The sequence below is a fragment of the Chroicocephalus ridibundus genome, chromosome 2 (genome assembly GCF_963924245.1).
Source record: "Chroicocephalus ridibundus chromosome 2, bChrRid1.1, whole genome shotgun sequence".
Classification (NCBI taxonomy): Eukaryota; Metazoa; Chordata; class Aves; order Charadriiformes; family Laridae; genus Chroicocephalus; species Chroicocephalus ridibundus.
In genome coordinates, this window is record NC_086285.1 from 22,326,349 (window position 1) to 22,345,825 (window position 19,477).

A 19,477-nucleotide genomic window follows, 5' to 3' on the forward strand; every position below is an offset into this window, starting at 1 on the left:
GAAAAAAACAGCCGTCTTTATAAAGCCTGTCCAATACTATACAGGAATTCTGTATCAGAAACAGCCAAAGTCACTATTGCATTGGGCTCTTCAGTTAATTTGCCAAAAAGAGAGTCTCCCTTTCCACTCCTCAGCGCTGCATCTCTCCTCTGACGCGGTGAGCCAGGACTGCCACCGGTGGGGCGGGAGGCAGCGCAGAGGGGCCTGGTAGGAAGGGGACAGAGGGGATGCCCCTTCCCTTCCTGCGCCTCCACCCGCCGCTGGCACCGACCCTGGCTCCAGGCACAGGCAGCCACCATGCCGCAGGCACGCCGTGCTCTGCACTACCGTGGTGAGATTTACAGGGTGCCATTTCTGGCGCCGAGTGCCAAGGGGCTACTGGTTGGCCCTGGGCGAGGTGCGCAGGCTGCTGTGATTCAGAAGACAGGCTTCTGGCACGTCATGCTGCAGCGCTGGAGCTTTACAGGCTACCGAGCCATAGGCAGCAGACGCACCTCTCCTACCGGGGTTATCACTTTTTTCAACAGAGAATCAACATCTGCTGAACCAACAGAGACAGACCAGTGTTCAGTACTCTTCAGACCGAAATTCAAATCCCTGTTCCAAACCAGATACAGCAGAAGCTTGATTCTGCATGTCCTACGTCCCAAATGTGTGTTTTAATTACTGGGGTATGAGCTCCTTGGAGGATAGAAGATGGGTGATGAAGGAGTTTCCCATTTATGATCAGGAATGCAATCTTGGATCCAGAAAATCTTTCCTGTTAAAACTGACTGCTTTACCACCACAAAAAAAAAAAAATTGCTACTTCCCGTTCTGGTCCCCCAAATTTAAATTGAAAATGCCCTGTTGTGCTTTTAGAGAACTTCATTTGCCTTCCTTAATTTTCCTGCCTCATACATTGTACGTATTTTATAGCAAGAAAAACAGCAATTCACTGAGCAATTCCAATTCCCCACCATTCGTTTGCACATTTCTCAAATAAACTAAAGCAGAAAACTCGTGGAAAAGTAGTCTGTAAACACATAACCAAAGACTCAATCACAGCATACGTAACCTAAAGGTACTAAGAAGTCGCACAATTAACCTTTTTACTATTACTTCCTAACCTTTATTTTGCACAACTTGAGTTTGCAAACCTAATAATATTCCTTTAATAGTATTTTATTTTTTGCTGATTTATAGCAAATTCATCAGACAAACTGCAAAAAAAAAATAAATTCCACTATATGGTGTGATATTGCCACTCACCTCTGCTACTCGAGCCAACTAAAGACTTACAGCGGTGGTATGTTGTCATCTCCTTTGTGACCCACTGCTAGAAGAGGCCACCTACCAGCAGGCTACAATGGTATTTTCTGATTCTGACTCTCTTTGTGCCTTGAGGTACATTGCAGGCAAGCAAGGGAACAGGCTGTAACACTCCTTGTACGTTCCTTCTTTTGCCCTTGCACAAGGGTTTTCCCCATCGCCTTACAAAAGCCGTTCCCTTTTCTGACTTTTGTTTTATCCCGTCTCAGTTTTCCTCCCAGCCCACTGCTAACACATCATTTCCCTCCTGACTTCCTTCCTGGTGGGTTTTTGTCCTCCCATAGTCGACCCCTTGTCTGTAGCACACACCCTGCAGGTATTTCATCAGTGGGTTCAACTATCCCACCTCCTCCTCCAAAACTCCAATCTTTTCCATAATAGATTTTCACTACTTGTCTTTCTCCATACTGCACAGCAAAGTAGGGATCGAAAGCTGAAAGATGAGCACCTTCCCGCTTTAGTTCTGTTTGGCTGCCCCGATGTAATCTGCTGGGGCAGGTTCTGCTCAGCATCATTGCTGGACCTTGCCAAGGGAGAGCTGAGTCTGTAAGCAATTCATACGTAAAGGCTGGCATGTGTTAATGCAGCTCCTAATACTTTGGTCAAGTTTTCTCATTAGTTTCATAAAAAATGCCCAGAAACATGTAACTGAAATACTGTTCAATTCAATACCAAATTTCAAACCCCTGATAGATTATTAGAAGTATGTGAGTATTATAGCCTCTGGAAGAAAAGGTTTTGAGAATATTTTAACAGAGGTAAAATTAATTTTTGCCCTAACTTCATTTTTAAAATGACCTAGTTGCTCTATTTCCCACGATAATTCAAAATTATTTTATAAATCAGTTAATTTTTAGAACAATTCTAAGCGACTGAAAACTTGTTAGGTAGCAGGAAATTTTAAGTAATAATAATAGGCCTGTTACAAAAATTAGAGAGACATATCTATCTATCCACATATTTACATATATACATAATCACTGTCATCTTTTGTGTGTCTCTGACTGAGGTTCTATCAGCGCTTCCATTTTAAATACCTCTATCAACAAAGTACCTTGACCCAATGAAAAGATGTTGATATTCTTAAGGGTAAGGTTCTCCATGAGATAAAGGTATACACGATTGGGCTGCATTTACTGTTCATAGATCTTTTCTCCTGTATAATTTTTTGTGATAGCTGTTTCACATATATGAAAATACTGAAGCATGAGGAATAAATTATGTGCTTTTTACTGCTGCATGTATTTGTGCAGTATTGCACAAAACTGCACATGCTTTGATGTTCAGGTTGGGAAATTAATCACCATGGTTCTGCTTGTTCCACGACTGGGTGACCTCCATCCTTACTACCAATTTTGCCCAGAGAGGTTGTAGACGCCCCATCCCTGGAAACACTCAAGGTCAGGTTGGTCAGGGCTCTAAGCAACCTGATCTAGTTGAAGATGTCCCTGCTCATTGGAGGGGGTTGGACTTGATGACTTTTAAAGGTCCCTTCCAACCCAAACTATTCTATGATTTTCAGTTCTATTCAAAACAAGTCACTTTTAATTAGATTATTAAACAGACTTTGGCAACAATACTGAAATTCATGTACAAGAATATTCTTATGTGTAAAGATATTAATTATGTTGTTACAGTACATTGCATTTTGATATTTGAAAACATAGAATCATAGGATCATGAAACGGTTAGAGTTGGAAGGGACCTTAAAGACCACCTAGTTCCAAACCCCCTGCCATGGGCAGGGACACCTCCCACTAGCCCAGGCTGCTCAAAACCCCATCCAGCCTGGCCTTGAACACTTCCAGGGATGAGGCAACTTCTCTAGACAACCTATTCCAGGCTGTTCTTTACTCTCAGAGTAAAGAATTTCTTCCTAATACCTAATCTAAATCTACCAATCTAAATCTACTCTGTTTTAGTTTAAAACCATTACCCCTCATCCTATCACTACAGGCCCGGATAAAAAGTCCCTCCCCATCTTTCCTGCAGGCCCCCTTTAGCTACTGGAAGGCTGCTATAATGTCTCTTCTCCAGGCTGAACAACCCCAATTCTCTCATCCTGTCTTCATAGGAGAGGTGCTCCAGCTCTCTGATCATTCTTGTGGCCCTTCTCTGGACCCACCCCAACAGGTCCACATCTTTCCTGCACTGAGGACTCCAGAGCTGGACGCAGTACCCCAGGTGGAATCTCATGAAAGCAGAGTAGAGAGGCAGAATCACCTCCTTCAACCTTCTGGCCACACTTCTTTTGATGTAGCCCAGGATATGGCTGGCTTAGTGGGCTGTGAGCGCACATTATCAGCTCATGTTGAGCTTCTCATCAACCAACAACCCCAAGTCCTTCCACTCAGGGCTGCTTTCAGTCCATTCTCCACCCAGCCTGTATTTGTGCTTGGGATTGCTCCAACCCAACGGCAGGACCACGCACTTGACCTTGTTGAATTTCATGAGGTCGCAACTCAGGCCCACTTCTCAAGCCTGTCCAGGTCCCTCTGTATGGCATCCCTTCCCTACAGTGTGTTGACTTCTCCACACAGCTTGTTTGTTGTCAGCAAACTTGCTGAGGATGCACTCAACCCCACTGTCCACATTGCCGATAAAGACGTTAAACAGCACCAGTCCCAGTACTGACCCCTGAGGAATGCCACTCGGTACTGCTGGCCACTTGGACATCAAGCTGTTGACTGGAACTCTTTGAGCATGATCATCCAGACAATTTCTTATCCCTCAAGTGGTCCATCTGTAAATCCACATCTCTCTAATTTAGAGACAAGGATGTCATGCAGGACCGTGTCAAATGCTTTGCATAAGTCCAGGTACATGATAACAGTTGCTCTTCCCTCATCCACCAATGCTGTAATGCTGTCATAGAAGGCCACCAAATTTGTCAGACATGACTTGCCCTTAGTGAGGCTATGTTGGCTGCAACTGATCACCTCCTTATTTTCCATGTGCCTTAGCAGAGTTTCCAGGAGGATCTGCTCCATAATCTTGCTGGGTACAGAGGTGACACTGACTTGCCTGTAGTTGCCCTGATCTTCCTTTTTTTGCTTTTTTAAAAATGGGGGTTATGTTTTCCCTTTTCCAGTCAGTGGGAACTTCACTGGACTGCCACAACTTCTGAAATATGATGGATAGTGACTTAGTAACTTCATACGCCAGTTTCCCCGGGACCCGTGAATGCTTCTCATCAGATCACATAGATTTGTGCACCTTCGGATTCCTTAGATGGTCTCTAACCTGATCTTCTCCTACAGTGGGTGGTTCTTCATTCTCCCAGACCCTGCCTTTGCCTTCTATGACTTGGGCGGTGTGGCTAGAGCACAAGCCAGTGAAGACCAAGGCAAAAAAGTCATTGAGTACCTCCGTCTTCTCCATATCCCAGGTAAGCAGGTGTCCTGTTACCTTCCGGAGAGGGCCCACTTTTCCCTAGGCTTCCTTTTATCACTGACGTACCTGTAGAAGCTTTTCTTGTTGACATCGCTGGCCAGATTTAATTCTATCAGTGCTTTCGTTTTCCTAACCTGATCCCTGGCTGCTTAGACAATTTCTCTGTATTCCTCCCAGGCTACCTATCCTTGCTTCCAATCTCTGCAGGCTTCTTTTTTGAGTTTGAGTTTGCCCAAGAGCTCCTTGTTCATCCATGCAGGCTTCCTGATGTTTTTGCCCAACTTCCCCTTTGTTGGGATGCATTGCTCCTGAGCTTGGACGAGGTGATCCTTGAATATGAACCAGCTTTCTTGGGCCCCTCCTCCCTCCAGGGCTTTATCCCATGGTACTCTACCAAGCAGATCCCTGAAGAGGCCAAAGTCCGCTCTCCTGAAGTCCAGGGTAGTGAGCTTGCTGTGCACCCTCATCACTGCCCTAAGGATCTTGAACTCCATTTCATGGTCACTGCAGCCAAGGCTGCCCTTGAGCTTCACATTCGCCACCAGCCCCTCCTTGTTCATGAGAACAAGGTCCAGGCATGGCACCTGTCCTCGTTGGCTCCTCTATCACTTGGAGAAGGAAGTTATCATCAACACATTCCAGGAATCTCCTGGATTGCTTATGCCCTGCTGTGTTGCCCCTCCAACAGATACCAGGGCTTGTGAATATGAGGCTGCTCCCATCCGTCTATAAGGGTCCTCATCCGCTCCGTTTCCTAGTTGGGTGGCCTGTAGGAGAGCCCCACTGTAATGTCACCTGCCTCTGCCCTCCCTTTAATCCTGACCAATAAGCTCTTGGTTGGCTCCTCATCCATCCCCAGACAGAGCTCCATGCACTCCAGCTGGCCATTGACACAGAGGACGAAACCCCCTTATCATCTCCCCTGCCTGTCCTTCCTAAAGAGCCTGTATCTTTCCATTCCAACACTCCAGTCACAGGAGCCATCCCACTACATCTCCATGATGCCAACAGGATCACAGCCCTGCAGGCATGTGCATGTCTCCAACTCCTTTTGTTTGTTCCGCATGCGATGTCCATTTGCATAGAGGCATTTAAGTTGGGCCCTCGATGAAGCTGACTTACCAGTTGGAGTGGCTGGAATTCCTTTGTGCTGCACTCCAGGTACTGTCCTGCTGATCTGTGATCCTTCTCCAGGCTCCAGGCATCTATTTCTGGCACTGACATCACTGATAAAAGTGGGGTGGATTGAGGTTCCCTCCCCTGGCAACACTAAAGCCCTCTTCACCAGCTTGGCAAGCCTCTGACCGAAGGTGCTCTTCCTCTTCTCTGACAGATGGATCCCATCACCCTGCAGTAGACCTTGATTCTCAAAGCAAGTCCCATGGCCTAAGTAGCCAAACCTCTGGCTGTGGCACCAGTCTTTATTGGTTCGCCAGATTCAACTGGCCCTTTCAAACCCCTCTCTCTGACCGGAAGGACTGATGAAAAAACTACCTGTTCCCCAGAGTCCCTGACTGCTGCTCCCAGGGCTCTGTAATACTTCTTGATACTTCTCAGATTGGTCCTGGCAGTATCACTGGTGCCCACATGAAACAACAGCAGCCGATAATAGTGGACCGTATATTTAAAATAAGACACACTTGGAAGCTATCAGACTACTTGCAAGTAAAGATTCACAGCCTCCACATAGCTGAATGCAAGAGTTTTAAGAAGCAAATTTTCAAGAAAGGGAAGTCAAACTTTTTAAGGCTCATTCTAAGAAGGACAGCTATATTAGGCAAATGTTAAATGTTCAGTCAAAGTACAGGTGTACTCATAAATTCTGTTATAAAACTGATAAAGAACCCATGTAGTAGGACGAATGAGACTCGTTTCCTGTTCCACAAAATTTACAAGGTTTCAAGATACAATGCTGTGTTCAGGGGAAATCAACCTCTTTCAAAGGCTACTAAGAGAAATCTGCAGCGCTGTAAAGACGAAAATTTGGCCAGAGCACTCACCTGTGATCTAGGACATTCGAGTTCAAGTTCCTTCTTTTTTGTACTTGAGCAGGGACTTGAACTTGAGCATCCCGTATCTCAGCAGAGTGCCCTGACACGAGTACATAGACTCCTGGCAGGATTCATCTCGGCTGGTCTTGGATATAACACAGCTCGTGCCAGAGGAAGGGCTGAGGTCAGTCCACATGAGCTGAGACTCCAGAGTGACCACCTTTTCCTGTTTACTCTAAGGACACCTGGGGACGACAAGCTCCAGTGTGGCCACCTGTACTATAGATGGTGACATTTAGTTACATCTTCCCAGCTAAATTTGTTTTTCTTTCTGGCTAATAAATGTTTAATTACTTATACAACTGGACAAGCTTCAGTACAAAAAAGACTCATGTAAGATGACAGATATGTATGCTATGAATCTAGCTATACAGTTTTTAAAAACGTCTCCCCTTTTCCATCTTTCATTTTTTGCACCAACTTCGACATTAGTTTAAAATGATATAAAATGCAGAAAATGAGTACCTCAATAATTTTTTTCAGGTCTAGTATCAGTAGCTCTCACTACTAATAATCTTATCAAAGATAATGCATCTTTGCATTATCTATATCTGTAATACCCATATAATTTCAGGTATTCTGAAACAGTCACCTCTATTTACCCAGAAGAACATCTCTTCAGATTTTATTTACCTTATGGATGGCTACTTCTCCCCACTGGGTCAAACAGCAAAATATGAAGACTGAACATAAGCAGGATAAACCAAAACGAAGTTTATCTGGCAGTGATTTTAAAATGATTTCTAGTGACAGGATTTCTGAATTATGGGAATCGTGATTTCCTCACAGCAGAGAGAAGGCTATTTTTAGCTTACAGATATGAATTGGGAGCAGTATACTTTACAGACAATTTGTAGATCGCATCATTATAGGTACTTACCTAAGCTTGATCTTGTGTTAGATCGCTCTATTATCGCATGCTTACTGGGGTTGTTTAATACTGAGCGTTTGGCAAGCGAGATGTCTGCTGTGACTCGTGTAATTGATATACTGCAAAAATAAAATACAGTAAAATAGAAGAGAATGTTATTCATCTCGCAAGGATGTGGGGAGAAAAAATAAGACTCATTTAACGCTAGAAGATGGCCAAGACTACAGGAAAACAAGTACCCCTCAGCAGCACAGTATGCTTTGCACAATGTGAACTGAGAAGAAACCTTATCTAATACTGTTAGAAGAATTACTGATAAGACATCCCCCTTTCTGCACAGTACTGAAAAGCAGTACGACCACTGACTGCAAAGTTACATGTGTTTGGGGAGAGGGGAGGCAGGAGGAGGTTAAAGACATGCTGCAGAAGATGAGACTTCCCTAGGGGCTCCAGGCCTGATGTGGTTAGACTTTGCACCAATAACCCCAGTATGAACAGGCTGATTTCTCCTTTCCCTAATTTTGATTAATTTGTTGAAATGTACTGAATGATAACCTGGCTTATTTAAGCACACCTGTAAGACATATAGGGATATGCAGACTCAACCGTTAAAAGTAAGGCTTAGCAGGGAAACTAGTACAGCCATATAACTCCTATTCTTATTGTTCAGTTTACATTTTTTAACAGAGTGCAAGAGTTACCTATAATTTTCCAGAAAGATCCAGCAATATGCTGGCCACCCAAAAATGTGGACTGCAACACAGAGAAGCAAGCGAATGAAAACTCTGGGCTGAGTATCTGGCAGGTTCAGTTTTGTGTTTATGAGAAAAGATGAGCCAAGAAAGAAGTGGTTACTTCCAGTTGTTTGCACTGACCTGCTACATAACCTTCTGCATATTCTTCTTCCTAGGAAAATAGTTAGCTTGGCTTGTTTTGCTTTACAGGGTCAAAATGCACCCTTTGGATAAATTCCCTTTACAACTCTTTGGTCTAATGAGGTTTAGGGGTCACATTTTTCCAGCGCTGAGGGTTAAATCAGACTGACGATATGCCCTTGTTCTTCCTTGTATGAATTTACTTGCAATTTAAAAGGAGGAAATGGATTTGCTAAGAACAGGGAGGGCTCCGCTCTAGCAAGCACAGTCAGATGTTGTTCATCTGAAATGCAACCAAATAGGTCATTTCCCATTGAGCTCAACATGTGTATATATTTAGCTAAAACCCTACAAAATGTAACAAAGCCAGAAGCTAATACGGAAAAACGGAATTATTATTTGCACAATACTGATTATTAACATCATTTTTTAGGCATGATTTAACTTAAGCTAAAAACATAACCAAAGATCGTGATTTCTGGCACAGCTCCTCACAGATAATCCATTAGTCTTAAAATGAAATCCATTATACAATTTGGGGTACTCATAAGTTATTTTTATTTGCTAATTGATGAACACTATAACCTTTATTTTCTTTCCTTGCAATTATGATACATTCAGCTAAGCTAGATTTATGAGTCTAAAAGTTCTATTTTTCATTTTAAGATCTTTTAACATCTTTTAAGGTCATTTTAATGTCTTTTGAGATATGTAACACCAGGAAGAACAAGGCTGCTCTCAAAACAAAGGGTATGTATGTTCATATAGCGAAACAATTTCAATGAGAGCGGGGTCGGCTTGACAGCAGAGTGACACTGAAAGCAGTAGCATGAATCTAAAAATCTCCTGTAGAAATTTGTTGAGGACCTTGAGTACCAATTCAGGCTGCTGCTGAAGTTCGGGATGCTTCAAATCTGCTACTACAGACATCAGTTATATTGAGAGTATTTGTGGATTCACCCTGCCAGAAGTGGATCTACAACTGAAAATTAGATACGGTCTAAAATACTTTAAGACATAAAGACACGACTTTTTTTCTGCTTTCAGCACTCACTATTTTGTTAACTTCCAATTCTGAAGGTACATATCTAAGATTTGACAACCCTGACTAGTGTAAAGACGGACTAGAAAGTGGTTAGGTCTCAGCATCATCATTCTGACTGAGAAAATCCAACAGCTTGAACCACAATGTCTGATATTTTAAAGAGCTGAAGCTATCGACCAAAAACTCATGCTCCCTCTTGAAAGTTTGACAGCATCAGACAGATAGAATAGTCTTACTGCACTGCCCACTTACGAACTAAATGGAACGCTCACTGAAGTTCCAGATTTTATATACAAGACCTTCCCATTTTCTCAATTTCCCCCCCGGAAACGTCAACCCACTAGCACATATTAATCTGGGGCCTGATCCAAGAGCAATATAATCACATGTGGAGAATCCACCTGATGTTTCTGGTCCATGGGTCTGTGATGTTTGAATTACAGAACATGTTACTGCTTTTAGAGACGGATTATCATTTGATGCTTGTACTACAGTAATGCCTGGAGGCTCAGATACAAATCAGATTGGACCTTGCCTAGTACACTGCGGGGGACAGGCTGTGACAGCACGCAGATCAAAACCCAGCAACGTGCAACCTGTCTGCTACCAAGGGTGGCCATATTTCAGCAAGGTGGGGGACTGACACCGCCCCCCCCCCCAGCAGTCCTTTAGAGACTTCGCACTATAAAGTCTAGTGCTACTGTCAAACCTAGCTCCCAGCTTGAGGGATCAAGACTTTGATGATCGTATACATTAGATCTCGTATCACTTTTACCAAGTTAGATGCCACTGTAAGCAACTAGAGCTGAGGAGGTGGAACCGTGTCCCTCATCAGCTTGTATAGAACCCAAGAAGCATGGATGAGATATCCCTTAAAAAATACTTAAACAAAAGATTTTTTTAATAGTACACATTTATTAAATCTGTAGATAAGTATCTAGCAATCCGGAGTATGAATGTCAATCATGAGCAAGAAGACATCATTTTTTCCACTCTCGCCAAATCCTGAATACTTCCCACTGCAATACAGCCTCAGTGTGCTCTGCTATGGAGGCACTACAGTCCACTCAACACTGCCATTCCTGATTTGCTACACATATTTTTCCAAGAATGTCATTATTTCTTGAAAGCCTGGTAGTACCTAAACAGGACCTGAACTCAAGTAAATGTGCATTTCAAAGTACTTACCGCCCTTCGAATCTATGTTTTAAAAAATCAAATAATGCTTTTTGCATCATATCTGTTACCTAGAAGCAAACAAACAGCAAATTAATAATCACGCAGGAAATTCATAATACTTGATGCTAATAATAGTAAGTAATAAAGTTGAAAGTAAAGATCATATCTGAAAAATAAGATTGGAATGTAATTTATTCTTAACCTGAATTCTGATATGAAATAAAATGCATGTGAGCAGCTATTTAGTAGAAGAAAAAACTGTCAAGCTTTTGTCTATGATATAAATTATGTTATTCAGCTTAATTATCTTTGAACATTCGTTTATTTTTGGAAAAATAAAACCATTCCAACAATCACTTACCTCATATCCCTTCAGAGAAGGCCCCACTAAAACTACTGGTCGCATAGAAGGCACTACATCATAGGGAGGGATGTGCTCTGTCTGCAAAAACAGAAAAAGCTTTCAGCATCGCAGCACCTAGAGAAAGTGTTACACACTACTTGCAATATGAGGAACTCTGAATTTCCAGTGATGTCACCAACACAGGAATTACGGGTTCATTAGTTTTTACCAAAAACCAGTACTACAAGATAAGGACATAACAGGTTCAGGGATTTCATTTGAAAAAGTTTTAATTTTGACTTTTGGTTTTCTTACTGTTTTCGTATTTGCTCTGGATAGCTACAAAACTGTTATCTTGGAGACATTCCCACGTCCCACTCCATAATTCCTAACTGGTTAATTGAAAAGGTTATTTCCAATAGTTAATGATTTGAAATGATTGACTCTAGAGCTGTGACATCTGTTTCCCACCAAAATTTTACGTAGGCAAATTACAAAGGAGAAAACTAAAACAAGAAGGGAGGAGAAAACCATAACACATCTCTTTTTACATCCAGATCTGCCTACTGCTTGACAAAACATTGTGACACCACTGCAAATTCCCATGGGAGCACTCCTAGTCTGACTTCCACATTTGCATCCGCAATTCACTTGCAAATGAAATCAAAATAATGACTGATCAAGTTAGTATTTATAGAAAATTTTCATAAACAGAGCTTGGGATAACAATCCTTCCACTTTGGGAAGTTCCCGTCATCACCCAAGAGTGGATTCTGTTAGTACAATATTCACCAAACTACTTACTGATGTATCGTGCACAATTTATAAGAATTATTTTAAAATACAAAGATAAAAAGATTACCGGCTTCCAAAGATTCCAAAATTTTTTATATTGTTATCAAAATAGAATAGAAACAAATTAAACTGTTTTTTTTTTTCTTTAATAAATGGCTATTTGAGATGTGTCACCAAGAATAAGTCTTATCAGAAAGAGTTGTTTGTAAGGGAGGGTTTGGTTTATCTTTGTCTTGGGGAAAAAAATGATTGAAATTCAAACCCAAGAACGAGTGGGCGATATGGAAAAAAGTATGCCAGATCTATTTTTCAGATGCCTACATAGTACAAATACATCAGTCAAGATCACAGAATACAGTCATTGTTCATCGTTTCAGTACTCGACGTATCCCAAGGTGTTTCACAGTAACATTAAAGTAAGTATATACATTCCGAAACACAAAAACACAAAGACAGACATTAATACAGTGACAGCACAAAATGCTACACAAGCAGCAGTCTAAAGCAGCCTAAAACATGGAAAACATTTTTATGAATGTTTTTCAACGTAATTTATCTTGTTTTTTGTTACCTGTAACTTCACCAGATACTTAGTAACATAAGAATGAATACCAGTGCCCGAGGCATCATAAGCATGTGAAATTAATTTATTTCACACAGTGCAGAATCTGACTCAACGCATTGCAAAGCCAAACCCTACAATTATGCTGTGCCAGTATCAAAATGCAGCCCTCCACTGTTCTCGCTAATATCACTAACAATCTGATAAGCATATCAGAGACAGGTCCTAAGAGAAATTCATTATGGAAGCGTAAGTGCTTAAAGCATGAGTGTCCTGATGTAACAGATCTTTGTCTTAATGTGGCTGACTCAACTGAAGGTATTCATGTTAGAAGTTAACCAGTTATTTGAAAATTAGGGAAGGCACAGAAATTACCTTATTTGATGGAATATGGGGTATTTTTAAAATCTGTTCTGTCGAAACAGGCATTTTTTTCCTCTAACTTTTACAGCTTGAAGCAATGAAGCTGTCAGCAGAAAACTGAGTAAAAGTTATCTAATGGAAGCATTAAAGTTCTTTAACTCAGCACTAGAGAATCTAATGTTTTCTAAGGGGCTGGCATTGAGCTATATAGCTTTCACTTGCAGATTCAAGTTCAAATATGAACGTGAATAAAAACTAGCAGAGTTCTGACCATACAGCTTTTGCTCACACGACATTTGACTACGTATGATTAGTTTGGGATGCCCATCCAGTATTTACTGTAAATGTCAGTATTACAAAACTGACTACAACCAGTAATGATTTTGATATGGAAGAAAAGAGGCACCACAGAATGAAAAGAGATATGGGACTAGCCACCACCCAGGTCCAAGGTGGTTCATCTAGAAGCTGCACCTTCCAAAGATGCTTATGCAGACAGCATCCAATACACGTCAACATGTATTATTCTTCCTTAGCGTTTATACTTGGTTATAAATATGATTAAATAAGAAATTACTCAGAAGCAAGAAACTGCTGTTGATTTCCATAGTGGGCTGTGAATGACATGGTACTTAACAGACCCTACTGAAGCCAATACCGGTGACTTTAGAAGTGTCCCAATATTATTTAAAAGAGTTCAAGAAGAAAAGAGAGAGAGAGAAAAAAAGTTTTATTTACTAAACATGAGAGCACCCACAGCACTGGCAACAGTGTCACTTGGCACTACTTATAAGCACTGTAACAGTCTGGTTTTACCTGTAAATGTGAGTGGTTAAAAACAAACAAATAAGAGATATGAAGATTAAAGATTCAAAAAATCAAAAAAGTAGAAATGTGGTATTTCACTTTATAGTTTGGCTGCTACTTAATGACTTGATAACTTATGCCCGCAAAGATACCAGAAACGTACTGCAGTTTGCTGTAACAGGATGCCAATTGCATAATTCTGTAGTTATCTGGGTTATCCACGGAGAGACACAGGCTCTCCTGGGAAGCACCAGTACCATTTCCAATAGCTGAGATACTAAAAAAGTCTGACTGATGGATGGCAACAACATTTGGCTGATAACTTATGCATGACAACAGGAAAAATTCAAAGTAAACTGTCAAAACAAGCCTGCCGTCCTCCACTGGTCTTGTTCACCTGCAGATTTTGCACTTAGTGAATTAGAAGTTTAAATACTGACCAAATTAAAAATACAACTTTGTCTATTTGTTTTTAAGTACAATTTGAGTATCTCATCTGATTCCAATAATGATTTCCAGTAGACTGAGTTACAAGGGAAAAAACAATTGAGAAAGATAGAGGTAGAAAGAATAAGCATACACTAGAGAGGTGTGTTATATGGATTTGTTAGAAATTAATTTCTCAAACTTCTAGAAGGCCTTCTAAGTGTGTCCTATTATTCCATCAAAAAGGATAAGTACTGTAGCAGAGTTTCATGGATGCACTGAACTCGGGGCTGTTTGTTTTCATGTGCTGGATCTGCTAACAGTTCGATACCTGTCTTCCTTAATTCTAGAACAGCTGCTTTGTTAATCTGAGGTAATAATGCTAATGATGCCAGTGGCAGGATAAACACAGGTAATGTCGATATACACTTACCGATTTCTGCTTCTGCTTAGCTACAGCAGCATGGAAAAGAAACAAAGAACAACAAAGCATGCATGTTATTGGCTTGTCAAAGGACGCAGACACTTAACAGGACTAGAAATGCGACGCAGTGCAGGTGAGCAGGTGGACAGATGGGAGCTTGGAAGTTGGTGTTACCTTCTTAAAGAAGGGCATTCTTTTCTCTTTGGAGTGGGGTGATGTTACACTGTTTGCACTGGGTTTGGGGGAGCGATGGTTTGCTGGAATATCATTTTCTTCTGCATCTAAGCCAGTGGCATCTATGTCTATAGCTATATACAGACAAACAATTCAGAATTATCAGATGACAGGGAAAGTAAAGATAGGTTAAAAAGGAAATAATAGGTAAAGAAAAATAAAACTGTCCAGAGTAATAAATAAATAAAAACTAAAAAATCAACCATGAGTACAAAACACAATAGAACAAAGGGAAAAATTTAAAGGTGCAGTACATTAGGATTAGAAGACAGAAGGCAATCTGTAACCGCTACTATTACATTTTCCTCTGATACCCTTTTACAAAGCTACATCAGACATACACAGAGTTACTCTTACAAAACGGTCAAGTTCGTTCTTGTTACACCAGTGTAAATCCAAACTAGTTCACTGGAGTAGGTAAAACTTTCACCAATGTAAACAACAGAACTTGCCCAACAACATTTGAATTGTTCTATAGGAATGAACGCTAATTCAAAATGGGTATCAACAAATGAAATTTGAGATGTCACTAGCATGTCTATAGGAAATTAAGAAACAGAAGAGTAATCACTTTTGAAGACAAAAATCAGCCTGATATTGGTACAATAATATCTACATTTACCTTAGGGTGGACTATACTTGGCATTTTTAACCATTTTAACTAAAAAAGCACAGTAGTCGTTAGATACATTTACTAGAAATAATAAAAACAAACCTACTAATAGTGAAAACTAAAAAGAATGGGCAGCAGAAGAGAGGAAATTGATCCCAGCTTGTCTCAGAGACCTGGATCCCGTTGTAAAGAGTGAGGGCGTTGGCAAAATGGAAGTGAATACAATAAACCACCGCTGATCAACCTCTACCCCAAAAGAATATACAGCACGCAATGGTCATACCATAAATGTAAAATATTTACCCTTTTTAGCAAGTGAGTAACAATAGTTTAAGCAAAAATCATCATGAACTCAGAAACAAATATACTTTCAAAATGCAAAGCCACGTTATCCTGAATGCTGAATCCAACAGATACCTGCTAACTATATCCAAAACAAACCAAACCAAAACCCAACAACAAAGAAGCAGCTTTCTTGTTTACAATGCTCAACCCTGATCTTAAGTAATGTATTAAATTATTCTTCAGAAAGCAAGTACATACACAAAAGCAATCCACCAACATGCTGTACAACATCACCCTTGTGTGTGTGAAGACCTTACCCACCTCTTGACACACACTGGTAACACACACTTATCTTGCCGTGCCGTCATGTCGAACTGGATCTAACTCTAAATAGATCTGCAAGCAGTATCATTTGCATTGACTTTATCCAAACCCATAATTAATCATTGCAAACTATTATGAAACCACCTTAGTGACCTGCTTTCAGCTGCTTGATGAGTGGGACATCAACTAACACAGTGGCATGTGCTATTAAATTATGCAACAAATAAATATTTCTGTCAAGCCTACACACAGCTACTGATTTAAGAAACACTTGGGACAGCGATCTCTTCCTGTTTGAGTAAAATATATTTTCCCATTTGAATTATCCACAGACCTAATGCCATGATGCCTGACAATCCTTGAGTTACAGAACTGTGCCTTTGAGCCTGCCCTTGCCAGGAAAGGCTGTGAGTAGATCGTAGATCCGCAGCCTGTTTCTATACTCCTGCTCCTAAAAACAGCCACAGAAATCACGTAACATTTTCTTCTAGCAACACTGTTCCTTCATCCTCTTCATAAGTATAAAAAGAACATATTATCTTTCCTTGAATACAGGCCAGCGCAGATGCTATAAATCACTCATAATAAGGCATATTAAAACTCCTTCGGTTCTATGTTCAACTAAAATCACCAGTAAAAAAAAGTCAGGGTTGTTAGGTTTTTCCTGTAAAAAAGAAATGCAGCATTTCATCAGCTAGATATCAATATCTCCTTTTTCATTCTCAGTCTTCACATTATATTGACATCTTCTGTGCTAGTTTTTACTGTTAATAATATTTAGTTCTTTGGGTTTTTTCCAAAGTAATTTTTACCGTTATTATCATCCTGCTTGGTGGCCCAAAAGGACTGTATGGGTTGATTAATCTATCAATATAATATTGACTATTATGATGGCTATGAGCCTCCTTTTCCTTTGTTTTTCACTGGTTCATCATCTTGTTGGGTTTTTTTTATTTTTTTTTATTTTTGTGGCACTAGCTTATATTGCAAAATAAAACACCCAACTCAAAGTCAAAAAATCAAGTGAACTTATTCACTTACAATCTCTTCAACTCATTAAATAATTTATGTGTTTGTCATTTATTATGCTTTCAAAAAGAGAAGGCCTGGGAATAACAATTGACCTGTATTTCAAAGTTACTTGGGTTCTTGTGTTAGTCACAAACTATGCCTCTTTCACCCTTCTTGGGATGTCTTTAAGCAAAAAAAATACTGCAGACCCAAAATCTGAAGATCACAGAATAAGGTAATATGCCCTACTCATAAATGTTCTCCAAATCTTCAATGTAACTAAATAAATTTAAACAGATTTTCTTCTTTCTCCAGAAAAACAGGTTTCTGAAAACTACTGTCTGAAGAAATGACTCAATGCATTGAAAATTACAGCACTGCTAGCAATCAGTCAGTTGGTACCCAAAGTATGCTGCCCATTCTCTTACTTCTAAATTCTGTGCAATATTCTGAAAATTTCATATGTTGTGCTGTCCAAGTGCTTTTGGGATACAAAAAAATACTATGGCATTTCAGATGCTCTAACTATAAAATTACAACATAGGTCCACGGACAGTTTCTACTGCAAAAATGCAGCCTTAACAGTAAAGATGTTAGTTTAAAGCCATGGTAAAATAAACGATTAAGGTGTGTTCTAAAGACTTGTGATGGACACGTATTAGTAAACTAAAAATATACCGTCCAATAAAAAAGGGAGGAAGGGAGCTTAAGTGGAATTTTGATAAACAAACTGCAATTGCAATAAAGTTGGTTCTTACAAACAAATTCATGGTTTCAAGAGAAAGACAGATATATTTTTCAATTAATTTAATCAAATTAAGCTACACCATAACTCGATTGAGTTCCTCTGTCTCTCTCTTAACGTCCATGTAAACGCTTCAAAATTTTCAGGACCATTTTAAGGTGCCTGTTCTGTGAACCAGGCTCCATATAAACTAATATGATTAGAAAATACATGTCTTTGCCTCAGTACACAAGGCACTAGCAACATTCATTAATATTTTCTGATTTCAGGTATTCAAAATGTACTTTTTCTCTCTCAAGAGAAGATAAAACACCCAGCAATGCAGCAGCTGAATTTAGTAGGGTTTTTTTTCTGTTTTTTTTTTTTTTGGGGGGGGGCAGGGGATTTAATCTGATATGCTTTTTTCAAGGAGCTAGTGACACTTTCGTCCACCAACTTGCCATGTGTTTGCTTCATACCTCTTCAATCCGACCTAACTGAAGTTATATCTGTCTGTGGATGCTCTAAATACAAAACAGTATTTGTCAAAAATTTGTCACAAAAGGCAAAAAATATCCAGTGTGCTAGAATTATGTGAAGTGCATCCTCATTATCGGAACTGTGAAACTAAAAGTTCCTGTTATTATAAAATAATGCCGTTCTTGCTGCCACTGCAGAAGCCTCTTGGGAATTTTTATTCTTATTGCTGCATTTTCTCCTGTACCAGAAGGTATTTCTTGTCCAGCAAGAGTGCTCGGACCAGACAAAACCTCTAATTATCCTACTGCAACACAGTCTCATCATTTTATTGTGCCTTTGCTATAAAACACCATGGTAAAAGCAAAGAGGGAATTTTGTGGGTTCTTAACAGCCCTATCATTGCCTGAACTCGCTGGCATTGACTCCACTACTTCAAACCTACCTGAACCGGCCTTACAGGGCAATGCAACAACCTGGCCTTATATGTATGAAGCACAGGGAATAAGAAAAAAAATACTAATTGTATACAAATTTTAACAGATTAGGTGTATGAGTCTGTAAACCGAAGGGTTCATGACCTACTCACCAGATGATGGAGGCGTCGATTTTCTGGAACTAGGAACGATGTCACCCAAACTGGATGAAGAGTTTCCTCCTGATTTACTGGAGTAAAGCAACAAATTAGTTTGAAGTTTCATAGCTTGCTTGGTATTTATTCTAGCTTATTTATTACCTGCCTTCTAAATGAGTTGCTAGCTGAAAGACAAACAGTATTTCTGGCAGTGGTATAAAATATACGTCTTGCACAAAATGTGTGTACATTTTGAGGAACTGCAAACATCAGTCACGCTCCTTGTTCTGCTGTGCGACTTCATTCTGCTACATGTGCTGTCACTACCTCATGATCTTAATGCAACCCAATCATTAATATGGCTACTGATATATCATTATTAATACTCTACTAATTCTTAAGACAGTGAGCATATCTCTTTCCTTTAACAGAAGAGTTATTGATAGCTCCCTAATGAAAATGATAGTGTGTTTGCCTAACATCTTTTCAATTTAATTAAAGTACAAATTCTTTTGTTGTCTCAGTACAAGGTAGCCCTTAAGAAAAAAAAAAAGTCTCTCAAATGAAGACAAAGCAGTCTAGCATTTTGTCAAGTTCTGCTTTGTGAAAACCTATCCAAATTTTGAAAACAAAACAATATTTTTAGTCATTTTATTTCAGTCACCATAACGAGAAAATCACTGAGAAGAATGTAAGAAAGGCTACTTCACTCTTCAAATAATTCATGTGATAGTACTAGTTTCCACTTTCTCCATCTTAAAATATTAATAAGCACAAAGTAAATGCATTT

General features: G+C 39.9%; 1 protein-coding gene across 12 annotated transcripts in view; it reads right to left on the reverse strand.

The window, feature by feature from the left end:
* Positions 1 to 19,477, reverse strand: part of CACNB2 (calcium voltage-gated channel auxiliary subunit beta 2) — a 256,830-nt gene that overhangs the window by 19,006 nt on the left and 218,347 nt on the right. For 9 of the 12 annotated variants that reach the window (XM_063324691.1, XM_063324692.1, XM_063324697.1 and 6 more), the window contains 5 exons: positions 18,703 to 18,779; positions 14,620 to 14,753; positions 11,087 to 11,167; positions 10,735 to 10,793; positions 7,636 to 7,745 (listed from right to left, as the gene is read on the reverse strand). In XM_063324691.1, coding sequence (XP_063180761.1) covers positions 7,636 to 7,745; positions 10,735 to 10,793; positions 11,087 to 11,167; positions 14,620 to 14,753; positions 18,703 to 18,779 — 461 coding nt within the window. Of the gene's footprint in view, positions 1 to 7,635; positions 7,746 to 10,734; positions 10,794 to 11,086; positions 11,168 to 14,454; positions 14,475 to 14,619; positions 14,754 to 18,702; positions 18,780 to 19,477 lie in introns of all 12 variants that reach the window. The other 3 variants (XM_063324693.1, XM_063324694.1, XM_063324700.1) reach the window with 1 other exon arrangement.